General features: G+C 49.9%; 1 protein-coding gene across 2 annotated transcripts; it reads right to left on the reverse strand.

The window, feature by feature from the left end:
• Positions 1–11355: 11355 nt before the first annotated feature.
• Positions 11356–15618, reverse strand: ERAL1 (Era like 12S mitochondrial rRNA chaperone 1). 2 transcript variants are annotated; one of them, XM_065909213.1, is made up of 10 exons: positions 15330–15618; positions 14050–14177; positions 13854–13931; positions 13368–13414; positions 13143–13204; positions 12858–12970; positions 12524–12772; positions 12248–12397; positions 12059–12139; positions 11356–11951 (listed from the first exon to the last, which is right to left on the reverse strand). In XM_065909213.1, exons 1-10 carry the CDS (start codon positions 15610–15612, stop codon positions 11832–11834), a joined length of 1311 nt encoding a protein of 436 aa, XP_065765285.1. In that variant the 5' UTR covers positions 15613–15618; the 3' UTR covers positions 11356–11831. The 2 variants fall into 2 exon arrangements, with proteins under 2 accessions (XP_065765285.1, XP_065765284.1); XM_065909212.1 differs by having other exon boundaries at positions 11356–11954.

The raw sequence follows: 15618 nt of genomic DNA on the forward strand, positions 1-15618 counted from the left end.
CTGAGTCTTAACCACCAGACTGCCAAGGAATTCTCTATTTGTAATTTTTTGAGGCAGTGTACTCTTTTCCACAGCAGTTGCTTCTTTTTACATACCCATCACCTACCAACAGTGTACAAGTGTTCAAATTTCTACCCATTCTCACCAACATTTGTTCTTTTTTTTGGTAGTGGCCATCCTAATGTGTGTAAGGTATATATAGCATTTTTGAAATGACAAAATTTCAGAAATGGATTAGTGGCTGCCAGTGGTAGGGACGGGGGTTGGTGTGATTATAAGCATTAGGGATTCTTGTACTAGAACTGTTCAGTAACTTTTATCGTAGTGGCTACATGTACACACAGGTGATGAAATTGTGCAGAACTTAATACACACATGTAAGTGAGCACAAGCTAAACAGGAAATCTGAATAAAATGGGTAAACTATATCAAGGTCAACATCCTGTGATACTTGGCTGTGGTTATGATATTATTCTGCAGTTTTGCAAGACATGACCAGTGGAGAAACTGGGTAAAGTGTGAAAGGGATCTATTATTTCTTACAACTGCATATGAATCTACAATTATCTTATAAAAATTTCAATTTATAAACACACATGCATACACACATATGCACACATAGGGACCCATTGAAAGTATGAGAAGGCAAACCTCAGAATTAGGGGGAAAGATATTTATAACACATATACCTAGGGGGGAAACTAGCACCCAAAATATATTTTGCATACAAAGAAGAAAAAAGACAACCCCTCAGAGAAAAGAGAAATGATGGGCTCAAGCACTACACAGAATGGCCAGTAGATGCATGAAAACACGTGTGGCAAAGATAGAGGCAACAATAATTTCCTTTCTACACTTCCTCTTACAGTGTAACTTTGACAGTCCTTCCAGTCAGAGGTGGAGCCTATGCTCCCTTTCCTGGAAACTGAGTGGCCTTTTGTGACTATTTAGGTCAACAGAATAAGGCAGAAGTGATCCTATGGGACTTCCAAGACTAGCTGATAGAAGACAATATATCTTCCACTTTATTTGATGGAATATGCTATCTTTAAGCCTTCAGCCACTCTGTAAGCAGTCTGTGCTGTAAGGAAGCTCCAGCAGGCAAACCTCAGTGATATGCCCTGAGCTACAGAAAGAGAGAGGGCTATTCCATCAGCCCCCAGCTCCTCCAGTCCCCACCTGACCTCTTCTGCCAGAGAAACCCCAAGCTAGTTCTTCCCAGCAGACCTGAATTCCTGACCTCCGAAACTATGCAAGGTAGCAAAAGGATTGTTGGTTTTTGTTCATTTGTCTTTCTTCTTTTAAGAGCTTTTATCTTTTATTTATGTATTTATTTAGGCTGCGAGGCATATAGGATCTTAGTTTCCGGACCAGGGATCTAACCCATGCCCCCCTGCAGTGGAAGCATGCTGTGTACTAAGTTGTGTACAAGCCTCTGCAACCCCATGGACTGGAGCCCTCCAGGCTCCTCTGTCCATGGGATGTTCCAGGCAAGAATACTGGAGTGGGTTGCCATGCCCTCCTCCAAGGGATCTTCCGGTAGAAGCATGGAGTGTTAACCATGGGCCCACCAGAGAAGTCCAGACCATATTAATTATCTAAGCTTCCAAATTTGGGGATAATTTGTTACACAGTGATGAATAGTGGGACAAGCACGCATAACTTCATTAGTCATCAAGGAAGTGCAAATTCAAACCATAACAGATACCACTTCACATCCACCAGAATGACTAAAATAGAAAAGAGCAACAATACCAAGCGTAGGGCAGGATATGGAGCAACTGGAAACTTCACACACAGCCTGAAGAAGAGTACGTCAATACGACCACTGTGAAAACCTGTTTGACAGAAGATAGTACCTCGGTGCATGTTCGTGAGCTCAGTTGTGTCCGATTCCGACGCCGTGGACTGCAGCCCTCCAGGCTCCTCTGTCCCTGGGATTCTCCAGGCAAGAACACCGGAGCGGGTTGCCATGTGCTTTCTCCAGGGGACGTTCCTGACCCAGGGATCCAAGTCTCCTGCATCTCCTGCATTGGTAGGCAGATTCTTTACCAGTGAGCCGCCATACCTACACTTGCCTGGAAAATTCCATGGGCAGAGGAGCCTGGCAGGCTACGGTCCATGGGATCACAGAGTCGAACATGACTGAGTCCGCACGCGCACACACACATATATACCCCTGAACATAAGCAGCCCTTTGACCCAACCATTCCACCCCCAGCAGATATACGCACTCATATATGTACAAGAATACTGGGAGTTCCCTAGTGGCCTAGTGATTAGGATTCATCCCATCATACAACATCCAAAAAAGCAGGCAGAGCTAATCTATGTCATTAGAAGTCAGGATAGAAGTCACCTTTGGAGAGAAAGAGGGGAGTATCAGAGAGAGGACACAGGAGGCTCCTGGCAATGCGCCATTTCTTGACCCGGATGTTTGTGTGTGGATGTGTTTGCTTTGTGATAATTCACTTATGAGTTGTGCATTTTTTAAAATATATATTGTACTTCAATAATAGTTCAAGAATAAATTGTCTCAGTGGGATGTGTCCAAACTTATCAAATTGTGCTTTTTTTTTTGCTGCCCAGCACGGCATGTGGGGTCTTAGCTCCCCAATGAGGGATTAAACCTGTGTCCCCTGCAGTGGAAGTCTTAACTGCTAGACCACCAGGAAAGTCCCACAGTGTGCATTTTTAATCAGAACAGTTTATGGTCAGTTACACCTCAATAAAGTGGTTTTTTTTTTTTCCAATAAAGTGTTTTTAGAAATTAAAAAAAAAAAAGAATACATTGCCTCCAAGGTTTTTTGACTGGTCTAGAAGAATGGAGCTGTTATTTACAGAAATGGGAGAAATAGTTGAAGGAGCAGAATTGAAGTGGGATTAGGACCTCGATTTTGAACATGTTAAGTGTGAGGTGCCTATTAGAGAAATTCGCCAAGTAGGAGATTAACTTTACAAATTAGTGTTGGGGAGAGGCTTGACTTGGACACAGGACTTAGGGAGTCACTTGGTGTGTAGACAGTATTTAAAGCTGTGAGACAAGATGAGCTCAACAAAGGAATGAGTGTAGGTGTAAAGAGAAGAGGTTCAAAATTGAGCCCGAGGCCACCTATGTGTTGTCCATACGTGCTGAGTCATGTCAGACTCATTGTGACCCTATGAATTGTAGCCCCACCAGGCTCCTCTGTTCTTGGGATTCTCTAGGTGAGAATACTGGAGTGGGTTGCCATTTCCTATTCCACGGGATCTTCTTGACCCAGGAATCGAACCAGAATCTCCTGTGACTCTCCCATCTCCTTCACTGGCAGACGGATTCTTTACTATTGAGGCACGTGGGAAGTCCTGGGGCCATCTCTAGTGGGGATGTTATAAGGACCGAATGAGCTCACGTTCGCATCAAGTACGGCACTTCGTGAGCGCTTAGCATGTAGGAGCTGGTATCCTTTGCTTGGTAACTGGCTTATAAAGCCCTCTTGCAGGCATTTCTTTCTTTCTTCAGATTCTAATTTTGCTTTCCAACTGATTACTAAAATGATATGTGTGTCTTTCTCATGTAATCTGAGTCAACCCTGTGAAAAGAGCTACTGCCCTCCGTTTTATGAAATCACCAAGGGGCATGGATGTGGAAAAACTTGCCTGAGGTCACACAGGGTCTGAGCTAGAACCAGAACTGGAAGCCAGACTCCCAGACTCTGAGGCTCCTGTTCTCTTTTCACTTCTTCCTGTTGACGTTCAGGGAAGGGAGGCCTGGGTGAACTGCACTGGCCCCTAAGCAGGAGATGGGCCTGTTTAGCCTTCGTGTCAGAGAGGGTGGCTAGCCAGAGGAGATGATCAGAGGGCCCTGGGAAAGGCAGGGGTCTTGCTGAAAGAGGCTTGAAGGATGCTGGAGGCACGAAAGGGGCAATGATGGGGGGAGGGAGGAAGGGTGAGTCATCACGCCTGCCGGAGTGAGGAGAACCAGGCCTGGTGCCCAGAGCCTGGAACCAGATTCAGTTGGGTTGAGGGCCCAGCACAGAGGGGGTTAAACCCTGGAACCTTTGCCAGGGTGAAGATGGGGGCTGCCATGGGGAGCCTCCTCTGGCCTGATAATCCAGGCTGCCTATCTCTTTCACAGCAGCTGTGAAGCAGAGAGGTTGTCCTGGTAAGGAGGGAGGGAGTCAGGGGCCAGGCTGATGGCGGGAAGGATTTGAAGACGGAGCAACACCCAGGCTCCCTGGAGATCCTTCCCCACCCAACAGCCACCTTCAGGAAACCTCAGGTGCCAGGAGACAGAAGTGGGCGTGGCCTGAGTCTGGACGTGGGGCCTCCCATTGACCAAGGAAACTGGGAGCTAATGAACAGAGCCAGGGAGGCATGGGCTAGGAAGTTTCTATTTCTGCCTCAGTGTGAGCCTGGGCAGGTGTGAGCTCCCATGCGTACCTGGCAGGTATGTGAGTGAGCACGCAGGCCTCAGCTAAACACGCCCCCCTGGGGAGGGCTGGAGCAGGAAAAGCGATGCAAAGCCTGAAGGGAAGGAGCCTGGCGTTCGCTTTGCTGATCTCCTGTTACAGATGAGCCGGGCTCTCGGTTAGAAATTTTCACCTTTACTGTCTCATTTCATCTGTACTATAGTCATGAAAAAGATGGCATTTTAAGCCCGTTTTACTAAGGAAGGCAAGTTTCCATGAGTTGGGCGGGGCGGAGCCTGGGCTCCGATGGATACAATGCCATGCTTTTCCCTCTGGCTCTGCATCAGTCCTGAGCTGGTGGTCAGGAAGAAAAGTTAAGACTTCTGAGGCACGACCCCTGAAACGTACAGGCTGAGGCTCTGGTTCAAGCGGCAGATGGCCTGAACTGTGAGTCCAGGGCAGTGAGCTCCATGTGAGGGCCCACTTCAGGAACCACAGGAGGTCCGAGAAAGGAGAGAGGAATGTTGGTGGGTTGGAGGTGACCAAGAGCAGGTGTGGAAGAGGCTAAACGAGGGATGGGATGGGTGGGAGGATCTGAGGAAGCAGAAGCCGGGAGGGAATCCCAGCTTCGTTGGGAGCTTCCCACACACTCTTTCACTGAGTCTTCCCAAGGTCGGCCCCAGTTTAGGGATGAGGAGGCTGAGGCTCATCCGGAGAGACGAAGCAAGCCATGTGCTCAGTAGGTAAGCGGCAAAGCTCAGGTCTGATTCCATTTGCCTCTGAGAGTCTGAAAGGCCCCACAGATGCACACACGAAATCAACCTCATTCATAGCAGCTTTGGACCTGGAGCCAGGGATCTAGAGTTTGGAGAGTGGGTTGCTGTCCTACCTCTTTTCCTGACTACCGTGTGACCCAGGACTCTGAGTTTCCTCCTGGAGCTTCAGTTTCTCTGTTATAACATTGGCAGGCAGTCATCCTTTGGAGGCTGATGGACAGTGGCAAAGTCCCCAGGGAAGCCATTGCTAGGACCCGCCACGCCTGAGTTCATTGCTCAGCTTGTGGGGCCAACAGGCTTAGAGCGTGTAAGGGAATGTGTTGAGAACGGTACCATATACTGCCCATTGTCTGCGGGCATCTCTTCAGTGTAAGGGTTTTTCTGAGCACTTCCCAGGATAAGGCCCATGAAGGGTGCAGGGACCACAGAGAAGAATCAGACAAGGTGCCCACTTGCAGAGTCGTTATGGGACAAATAAAGGATCAGATGAATTCTCACAGTCTGATGAGGAAGACAGAGCAGGTCCAAGCCTGGACACAGGGGCAATCATCAGGGAGGGTCAGGAGAAGCTTCACAGGCCAGTCAAGATGAAACCAAGCCGGAATAAAGGCAATCACCGGCAGTAATCTCCAGCAAAGTCCCAGTTTGCAAGCCCAATGCAGAAAGTACGGATTTGCTCAGTTTTCTAGCTTTTCTTGTCCCATCTGTGAAACTCCTAGAACCACACCTGGCTCTTGCTTTGAGCCTCTTGTTTGTAAAGCAATACAGGGAGCCAGAATTTCCCGGAACTTCTCAAAGTCCTTGGTTCTAAGATGAGCTTTGATGCTAACTCTGTGCTGTGAAACATTGAATGACATATTTTGGCCTTCTTGTATCTTTGTACAAAACTGCCAGTTTTATGAAACTTAGTAAAACAACCGAGAGGAAATTATGAGTAATTTTACTAGCTGAGTCCATTTTTCAAAAATGTGTATATCTGTGTATTGTGTGTCTATGCAGGCATCATACCTGTGTGCCGTGTACATCTGTGTGTGAGACTGTATGTCTTGTCTGTGGGTACCGGCTCCTGCCTGCCTGTTTCTCATAGGGTTCTGGGTCCCCTGATGCTGTGAAGTGGAGGGGACCCTGAGGCTTTGGGTGATACCCGCCCCTCCTCTGGGCTTGAGTTTCCTCTTCTGTAGAAAAGAGGGACTTGAACCCATGATTTTGAAGCACTCTTGCAGATCTGACCATCCTTAATTTCATCACTCAGCATATGGTTTCAGAACTTCATCCAAAGAAAGCCAAAATACGAGTCAAAGGTTAAAAGCTGCAGTGGCGGGAATCGGAACCAGACTTTGAAAGGTACCAGACCAGCCCACCTCGAGTCTCAGGAGAGCCGTGAAGCTTGCAGTCTGAAGCAAAAGCAGTTAATATACAAGCCTTGGCCCAAGGACCAGAAATGAATTCCCCAACCCTATGCTGGTTGCCAGGGGTTTCTGTGACCTGCAGAAAGGGAGAAGGACCCCGCTCTAACTCCCCTCAAGGCTGTATGGAGGCAGAGGGATGGAAAAGCAGCCATCCAGGAGACAGCCCTCAGAACGAAGTGTCCTCAGCTTCTACTGGGGCCCCTGCAAGCTCCTGATAAGAAGAAAGGCCCCCACCCCTGATAGCCCGAGTCTGCTAATCAAACTACCCCACCCAGGCTCAGGCTCTCCGCCAGCCCACACCCTGATGGCAGCACCCTCCACCCCAGCTCGGGGCCGCAGTCACAAGGTCTCTGGCTGGTGGAGATATCTCTCCCCACTACCTCCAGGATCCCTGAGTTCTGTCCATGCTCACCCTTGGACTTGGCCCCCAGGGTCTAAATAGAAACCTAGGCAGTGAGTGGCCTGAATTTGGCCCTAGTCCCTGAAGCCTTGACTCTGGGAAGGGAGCCTGGAGTATCTGTAGGGTCACAGGACCAGGAAGTGAGGGTCCAGAAAGGCAGGAGTAGACAAGGGGAATTCCTCACTGGGTAAAGCACCTGGGTCTGTGAAGACTTCTCACCCACACTTCTCACTTAATTCTTGTAACTTGGTAAGATGTATAAGACCGCCAAAGTTCAGAAATGTGGCACTTAGCCTGCAGTCCCACAGCAAGCGAGTGAAACAGGGAAGGAGGGAAGAACGTTGACAGGGGCTCATGGGTGCTGGGCTCTGATCTGGATGTTTGACATGTTCAGTTCAGTCGCTCAGTCACGTCCGACTCTTTGAGATCCCATGGACGGTAACATGCCAGACTTTCCCTGTCCATTACCAACCCCCTGAGCTAACTCAACTCATGTCCATCAAGTCGTGATGCCATCCAGCTATCTCATCCTCTGTCATCCCCTTCTCCTCCTGCCTTCAATCTTTCCCAGCATCAGAGTCTTTTCCAATGAGTCAGTTCTTCACATCAAGTGGCCAAAGTATTGGAATTTCAGCTTCAGCATTAGTCCTTCCAATGAATATTCAGGACTGATTTCCTTTAGGATGGACTGGTTGGATTTCCTTTCAGTTCAAGAGACTTGTCTCAAGAATCTTCTCCAACAACACAGTTTAAAAGCATCAATTCTTCTGTGGTCAGCTTTGTTTATGGTCCAACTCTCACATCCATACACGAGTACTGGAAAAACCACAACTTGACTAGACGGACTTTTGTTGGGAAAGTAATGTCTCTGCTTTTTAATATGCTGTCTAGGTTGGTCACAGCTTTTCTTCCAAGGAGCAAGCGTCTTTTAATTTCACGGCTGCAATCACCAACTGCAGTGATCTGGGAACCCCAAAAAATAAATTCTGTCACTGTTTCCATTGTTTCTCCATCTATTTGCCATGGAGTGATGGGACCAGATGCCATGATCTTAGTTTTCTGAATGTTGAGTTCAACTTTTTCTCTCTCCTCTTTCACTTTCATCAAGAGGCTCTTTAGTTCTTCTTCACTGAAGAAAGTGAAGAACATAAAGATGGTGTCATCTGCATTTCTGAGGTTATTGCTATTTCTCCCAGTAATCTTGATTCCAGCTTGTGCTTCATCCAGTCCAGCATTTTGCATGATGTACTCTGCATATAAGTTAAATAAGCAGAGTGACAATATACAGCCTTGATGTACTCCTTTCCAGATTTGGAACCAGTCTGTTGTTCCATGTCCAGTTTGACACGAGTGCTCACTTAATCCTTGTAACCGCCACGTGAGGTCAGTGTGGAAAGCGCCCACCTTACACATGGGGAAACTGAAGAGAGGAGCACTGGATCCAGAGTCACAGAGCTGGAACAGTGAAATCGGGGCTGTCACCTGAGGCCCGTTATCTCTAAACCTGGACGTCCTCAATGGCCTCCAGCTGCTTTCGAGAGTATTTGATGAGTTTTCAGATGTTCAACAACAGGACTCACCTGTGGTCTTCAGTGAGCCCCTGGGGGCAGGGCATGAGGTGGAAATTAACTTGTTTAAAGGCTTCGCTGGTGGTTCTGCAGTAAAGAATCCGGCTGCAATGCAGGAGACTGAGGTTTGATCCCTGGATCGGGAAGCTCTCCTGGAGAAGGAAATGGCAACCCACTCCTGTATTCTTGCCTGGAGAATTCCAAGGACAGAAGAGCCTGGAGGGCTACAGTCCATGGGGTCAAAAAGAGTTGGACATGACTTAGCAACTAAACAACAGCAAAGCCCCTGTGGGCCAGGACTAGAACTGTGCTGAGTGCTTGACCAGCAGCTCATCACTTGGCTTTCACGACTCTGCAAACTGGGGACTGCTATCATTCCCTTTTACAAAACGGAATGGGGATTGTCCAAGAAAATGACTTGCCTGAGAGAGTCACAGCTTTGTCTGTCTGCCTCCTCAGGTCAAAATCTCTCCCCTCCCCCACATGACATCAGTCATTCGACATGAACGTTTATTTAGTCACTGCTCTGTGGTAGAGGGGCTTCCTTGGTGGCTCAGACAGTAGAGAATCCACTTGCAATGCGGGAGACCCGGGTTCAATCCTTGGGTTGGGAAGATCCATGGAGAAGGGAATGGCAACCCACTCCAGTAATCTTGCCTGGAGAACCCCAGGGACAGAGGAGCCTGGCGGGCTACAGACTGCCCATGGGGTCCTCTGTTCACGGGTTGAAGAAAAGAGTCAGACACGACTGAGTGAATAACACTTTCATTTTCATTGTGGTAGAGAAACAGTGAATAAAGCAGGCCCTTGTGAAAATTTGCTTAATATGAATAACCACACAAATAGGTGAGCCTGCAACAGGGGAATTTAGCCAGGGAAGACTTCCCTGCAGAGATGACACTTCAAGATCTAAACAGAGAACAGGAGACAAGAAAGGAGGGAAGATTGTGCCAAACAGGGAAGAGCATGTGCCAAGGTTCCGTGACAGGGGGTAAAATATCTCCAAGAAACCAAAAGAAGGTTGAGTCTCTCCCTCTCATTCCCCATCTTGGCCTCATCTGCCCCCCGCAGAGGGCTGTAACTGCCTCCCAGCACACACACCAGATGGTCTAGGAGGGAGGAAGGAGAGGAAGCAGAGGGGCCCACGTGTTCCCCAGCATGGGAGTCCAAGTCACAGAGGCCCCGCTTGGAGAAGCTGCTACCCCAAGAGTCTCAGCTTCCCCAGAGGCAGAGAACCAGTACAGCCAGGCTGTCACCCTAGGGGCCCTGAGCTTTGAAGAACAGGCCCCTACCCATTCCTAGGCTGGTTCCCACATGAGCTTGGGATTCAGTTGCCCTCACATCTCCTAGCAGAGGACCCCTCCACTTACAGGATCTTGCCATGGCAGAGGTTGGCAAGGGTTCTGGCCTCAGGCTCAGCAGAAACCAAGAAGGGGCCTGGGGACTGGAATTTAGGTCAGAGCTTGCCCCAAGATACAGCTGTCAGGACCCTCCCTGCCTTACAGAGATTCAAACTAACACTCATGCTTAGTCACTTCAGTCGTGTTCAACTCTTTGTGATCCCATGGACTGTAGCCTGCCAGGCTCCTCTGTCCTTGAAATTCTCCAGGCAAGAATATAGGAGTGGGTTGCCATTCCCTTCTCCAGGGGATCTTCCCAACCCAGGGATCGAACCCTTGTCTCTTAAGTCTTCTGCATTGGCAGGAGTATTCTTTACATTGCTAACACCAGAACCCATCACCACTACTTTCCCAGGGCTCTGATCAGTAATTAAGCCCTGAAGGATGGCTGGGGTGAGGTTGTTTTTTTTTTTCTCCTCCCAGTAGATGGGTGACCAGTTTCATGGGGATGAGAGTGGAGGGTGGCTCCTAGGCTTCAAGTTCCATAAAAGAATATGTGACAAAGGGCCTAATAGGAAGAAGGGCCAGTGATCCTCAGTCCAAGGAGACTAGAAAGGAAAGGGTTAAGAGATAGAGCCTTCCAGAGCCCGGGGAAAAGTACCCCACCCAAGGGGAGGGGCCAGCCGGTGCCTTAAAAAGGGAGCTACTTGTGTGGAGAGGCAGGGACAGGGTCTCCCTACTTCTAAAGGCCTCCTAGGTCTGCAGTTTCAGCTCCAGGTAAGTGTTCCTCCTCTGGCTTTATCTGCTTGTGGGTCTGATCAGAGGGAATCTTCAGCTTCATTGTGATCTCTGGCTTGTTTCACACCAGCGCTGGGTCCCTAAGGAGTTCTCAACAGACCCTTGCTCTGAAAGGCTCTTTGGATCAGTCCCTTCAGGGTGTCCTTGACCACAGAGTCAAGATGTCGGCCAGGGAGTGGAGAGCTCTGTGTCCAGCCTGGCCCTGTCCTGCTCTGCCCCCAGTGCCTGGCTCTCTCTGCCCCCGTGTTCTCTGAGCCATGCTCCCTGCGCCTCCCGCAGGGCCCTGACTGGGATATCATCATATACTGTAAGTTTGCGATGAGACACTACAGTATAGATGATGTACTAGTCCGGGTGCTCCCAGCTCTGGAGCCAGCGGAGGAGGCCAGGGGTTGCTGTAAGCCCACCATGCTCACTGCTCAGCCTATCACAGCCTGCCGACCGCCAGGGCACTTGGGGATGGCGAGGAAACCGTTACCATTACTGAGTTTAGTAATGGTAACGGTTCTCTTGCTGCACCCAGAAAACGTGCCAAGAAGATTGCTCGGATCCCTGGAGCAGACTACCAAAGGGAGGGAGGCTCCAGCTCAGACCACGGGGTGGGGGTGAGGGAATGGGTGAGTTTTCTCTTTCCTGTTCTAAAGAAATAAAGATGAGAAACAGAATGTTTGTCTTTGAACTTTATTCGCAGTTGAGACTGGAGATGGGGTGGGGTGGGAGAGATCAAGGACTTGAGGAGTAGACGGGCGGCACTATCTCACTCAGGACACATAGGTCCTTACACAGCTGCGAGGTGGACGGACTGAGCGGAGAGGGGAAAGTTCTCCTCTTTGCCGACAACTGGCAACACAGAGACTCTGGGCCCAAAGCCAGTGGGAAGCAGTGCTCTGCACCAAAGGGCCAGCTTCTAAGACCCAAGTAGCTATAGCCCCAGGCAGAGGAACCACCTGGGAACCCAGCTAAGGCAGGTTCCCTCCTCCAGCAGGAAGGCATGACTCGGCAGATGTGGTGCAGACTTGGCCAGGCCAGCCAGCAGTCGGTCAGCCTGTCGGTGTCCATGCCTGGCCCCAGGCCCTGCAGGCAGTTCTGGTTAGTGGCTCCCGCCAGCAGCTTGGGCGGGGACGCCTTGGAAAAGACAGCGGAGGGTGGTCACTTGAGGAGTTTCACAGACAGCCGGAGCTGAACTTCACAGAGGAAAATGTTCATGAGGTCACGGCCCACCTCCTGTGCGATCTGAGCGATCAGGTACCCCTTTGGACCAATCAGGATCTTCTGAGGGTGGGGTAAAAGAAAGGGCCGTGAGCTGGCTATCAGGCAGTCGGGAAGAACCCCTGCCTAACAGTCCTGATCCCTCCTCCAAGCCCAGCCCTGCTCACCATGTGAGATTCTTTGGGCACCAGAAGTTTCTGCTCAATCACCAGCTCCCCGCTTGGCCCTTCATCCCAGACCTCTGTTTTCTGCACAGGGAGACATCATGACTGGTCAGCAGGTCCCCTAGCCCAGATCTTGGGGACCTAGCTGTCCTGCTCCAGAAGGAGCCCCTGGACCCCTCACTGTGCCCACACCTGCTGTATGTTGTAGGGCACCTCCTTAGGCAGGTACTCCAGGAGCTTCTCTCGGATCATGTTGGCACAGATCTCCTCAGGTGTCTGGCTGGTGAGGACCTCACTGTGGAACTCCCAGGGACCTGGCTGGGCCTGTGCCAGGAGGTATTGCTATGGGCAGAGAGGGAAGAGGTCAGCATATCAGTCCCAAGTGGGACTTCCCTCTCACTCTTACTTCCAGGAGGAACTCTGAGGCTTGTCTTCACCTGGTGGACACCAAGGGCCAGGCTAACTGACCTTCAGTGTTTTTACATCCTCCTGGCTTAGGGCTGACAACATGAAGATCTCCTGGAAGTGGGGCCAGCCCATCCGCTGAGGGTCTCTCGCAGGCTGCAGGTCTGGGCCCTGAGCTGCTGGGCTAGGGCAATGGGTGCCCGGCTGTGAGCGCAAGGCCTGCCTCGTTTTGAGCTTCTTGCCGTTGACTACACCTTCAGTGAGGGCGGCTGTGAGCTCTAGGAGAACGGACTTCTGCTTCAGGCAATCAACCTGGTGGTGGGCGATGGGCAGAAGACTGTAGTCAGTGAGATGGGGGCCTTGAAGCAGACCCCTTCCTCAGGTAGGTGGGGCTCACCTTGTTCATGACAAGGATGCTGGGGACATGGGAAAACTGGGTCAAGCACTGGAGCAGCTGGGGACTGAGCTGGTTCCGAGTCCACTTGTCTGAGACATCCACAAGTACCACAACTGGAAGTCGGCAGTGTATGGAGGAGGACAAGGTTATGATCACCCTTTCCCCCACCCCCCAAAAAAAACTTCCAGGGTATGGGATCTGGCCAACCCCCAACCCCTCAAGCTACCAGGAGTGACAGGCCATGATCATGTAAACTGGGTCTCAGATTCCTAGCCTGAGCCTAACCCAGGTCAGCCGATTCCATGCTCTTCCACGGATCTTCCAACAAAGAGAGCTCCAGATGGTGTCTAAGGGACAGACACACATAGGTCAGGAAGGGTCTGGTGAGTGATGCATTACTGAGGAGGGGTGGGGTGTGACAAGGGGGTTTCCCAGCCCTTAGGATGGAATCTCCCCACTCTCTCTTCAACATCTTTCCCCCCAATGACTCCCTGTTCCCCCAGCTGTTACCTTTTCTGTTTAGCAGGGCTGATGAGGCCAGGTGTGTCAAGTAGAATCTAAAATCAGGAAAGAGATGCCCAGGTCCCCAACCCCAGGAGGAAAGATTATGACTGGGGAGTGAAAAGCCACCCACCCTTGATGTCAGGAGCCTGCCCCCACTTCTTGGTTGAGCTGACTTTAGATTTTTTTTTTTTTTATTTTAGATTTTTATCCTCCAGCTGTTTTACTATTGTCAATACGCAGGATCCAGGAGGAGGAGGACAACTGTGAATATATGGAATATTAGGAAGCAGTAAAGAGGCAATGAGACCTCTGTGACTAGATACCAGAGGGGTAAGATAAGAGAGAGAACTGCTCCAGGTCTAAAGGAAGAAGCGCCCCCTTCCCTAAGAAAAGTGAATCTAAAAATCATTTTTGAAGGGTTCAATCGTTAAGGGAGACTGTCTTGGCTTCACCCTCTGTCCTGTTTGCTGGACATTCATTGCAAGTACCCACCACCTGGGTCTCTTTCTCTGTGATGACCCCCAGAGCTTGACTGCGAGTGGTGTGCACTTTCCTAGAGACAGGGAACACCTGCCAGGAAGAAAGAAATCCCAAGTGAGGTCCTGGATCCCTCTGGAACAATCCACAAAGGCACAGTAAGATGTGAGAAATGAAAAGGGGAGGGGGAAGGGTCAAGGATGCAGCGTACTTTTCGGCCCAGCAGCTGGTTGGACAGTGTAGACTTCCCTGCATTTGGGGCACCCAGGAGGACCACTCGTAGGACTCGGGGGTTCTCAGGCATGTCAGGGTGATGGACCAAGAGGAGATCTTGCTCATCTGCATGAGGGGACAGGAGGGGAGTGAGAGGCAGTGCAATCTGGATCCCCCACCAGGTACACAGCCCTATCTGTCCACAAAAAGAGTATGGATAAGAGATTGGTGCGCCAGGTTGAAGTCAAGACCAGGCTTTGAGATTTTGTTTGCCTATTAGATTTTGTATGTCTATTTCCATATAAACAATATGCCTTTATCAAATTTTCTCGTTTTGTCATATGTAAAACAGAAATGATATCAATGGTACTTAATTACTGTATAACCTTCTTTTGACAACTGACAGTTGTGTAAAACATCTCAGCACAACGCCTGGCACTCAATAACCTTGTGGAATCATATTGTATAGTTGTACCCAGTAAATGTATGCACATGTGTGAAAATATCACCATACCAGATAAAGCCAGAAATTCCCTCAGCTGTCTCACCCTACTAAGGGTACTATGAAAGCTCTGCAAGCTTTCTCAGTCTTTCGGTATTCGCTCCTATGACTCTGCATCGCAATGACCAGATTTTGTGTTCAGCCTCTAGTCTATGCTACTTTAAGAATAGAGAGTGCTACTTATAGTTGACTCTTAAACAACATGGGTTTGAACTGGGCTGGTCCACTTACACACAGGATTCCGCACTCCCCTTCCGCCCCCCATTAAATGTTGGTTTCTGCACTTGGTTGAATCCTTGGATCTGGAATTGTGGGTATGTAAGGAACTGCATATATGGAGGGCCAATAATACATTATACAGGACCTTCGATTGCGCGGATTCAGCATCTTTAATATCTCTGTCCCCAGTTGTTCAAGGACCAACTGTAATTCCGTGTCTTGATAAGTAGATGGGACACTTTGGGGTCGAGTTTGCACCCCATGTTGGGAGAGAGAGCCACAACTCTGCCATGCCTGTGGCCCTTCAATTTCCTGCTCTTTGTGGGCGTCGTTGGTTGGGACTAGATCGGTTCCTTCTAGCTCGAAAACTCTTAGAACCTAGCATCTCTTTCCTGTGAGATCCTTCACTGCTCCCCTCTAACTCTCGGGTCCTCAAGATCGTTTTCTACAATATAGAGCCAAAGATGATAGCCCCAGAGGCTGAGGGGTCTTCCTAACACGGGACTTGCTGTGCTAAAGCCGTGACAGTCGCGGACAAATCTATCTGCGTTCTTTACCTCTGTGCACCGACACAGCGGGGACGCGAAAAGGCAACGAGTTGTCTGGCTGAGAGAGTCCGAGGAAGCAATCCAGGGCCGAGTTCTGGCCATTAGGGCGTGAAGCCGAAGCCAGGCGGGGACCAGAGAAGGCCGGGCCCGCTACACAGGAAACGCACCTCCGCTGATAGCCCAAGAGAGAAGGGAGCCGGATCATCCATTCCCTTGCGGCATCAGGACCTGGCTGCCACAGCCCCGATACGGTTCGAAGGAGCACAGCTCCGCGCCAGCTGGAGGCAGCCATGGCAGA

The sequence above is a fragment of the Muntiacus reevesi genome, chromosome 18 (genome assembly GCF_963930625.1).
Source record: "Muntiacus reevesi chromosome 18, mMunRee1.1, whole genome shotgun sequence".
NCBI lineage: Eukaryota > Metazoa > Chordata > Mammalia > Artiodactyla > Cervidae > Muntiacus > Muntiacus reevesi.

Bases quoted from the DNA above. Each gene is read 5' to 3' on its own strand.
- ERAL1 (XM_065909212.1), bottom strand. From the start codon at position 15,612: ATGGCTGCCTCCAGCTGGCGCGGAGCTGTGCTCCTTCGAACCGTATCG. The intron at 13,415-13,853 runs GTGGGTACTTGC...TCCTGATTTTAG, and splicing joins CAGAGAAAGAGACCCAGGTG to ATTCTACTTGACACACCTGG. The intron at 11,955-12,058 runs GTGAGCAGGGCT...CCCCACCCTCAG, and splicing joins TGCCCAAAGAATCTCACATG to AAGATCCTGATTGGTCCAAA.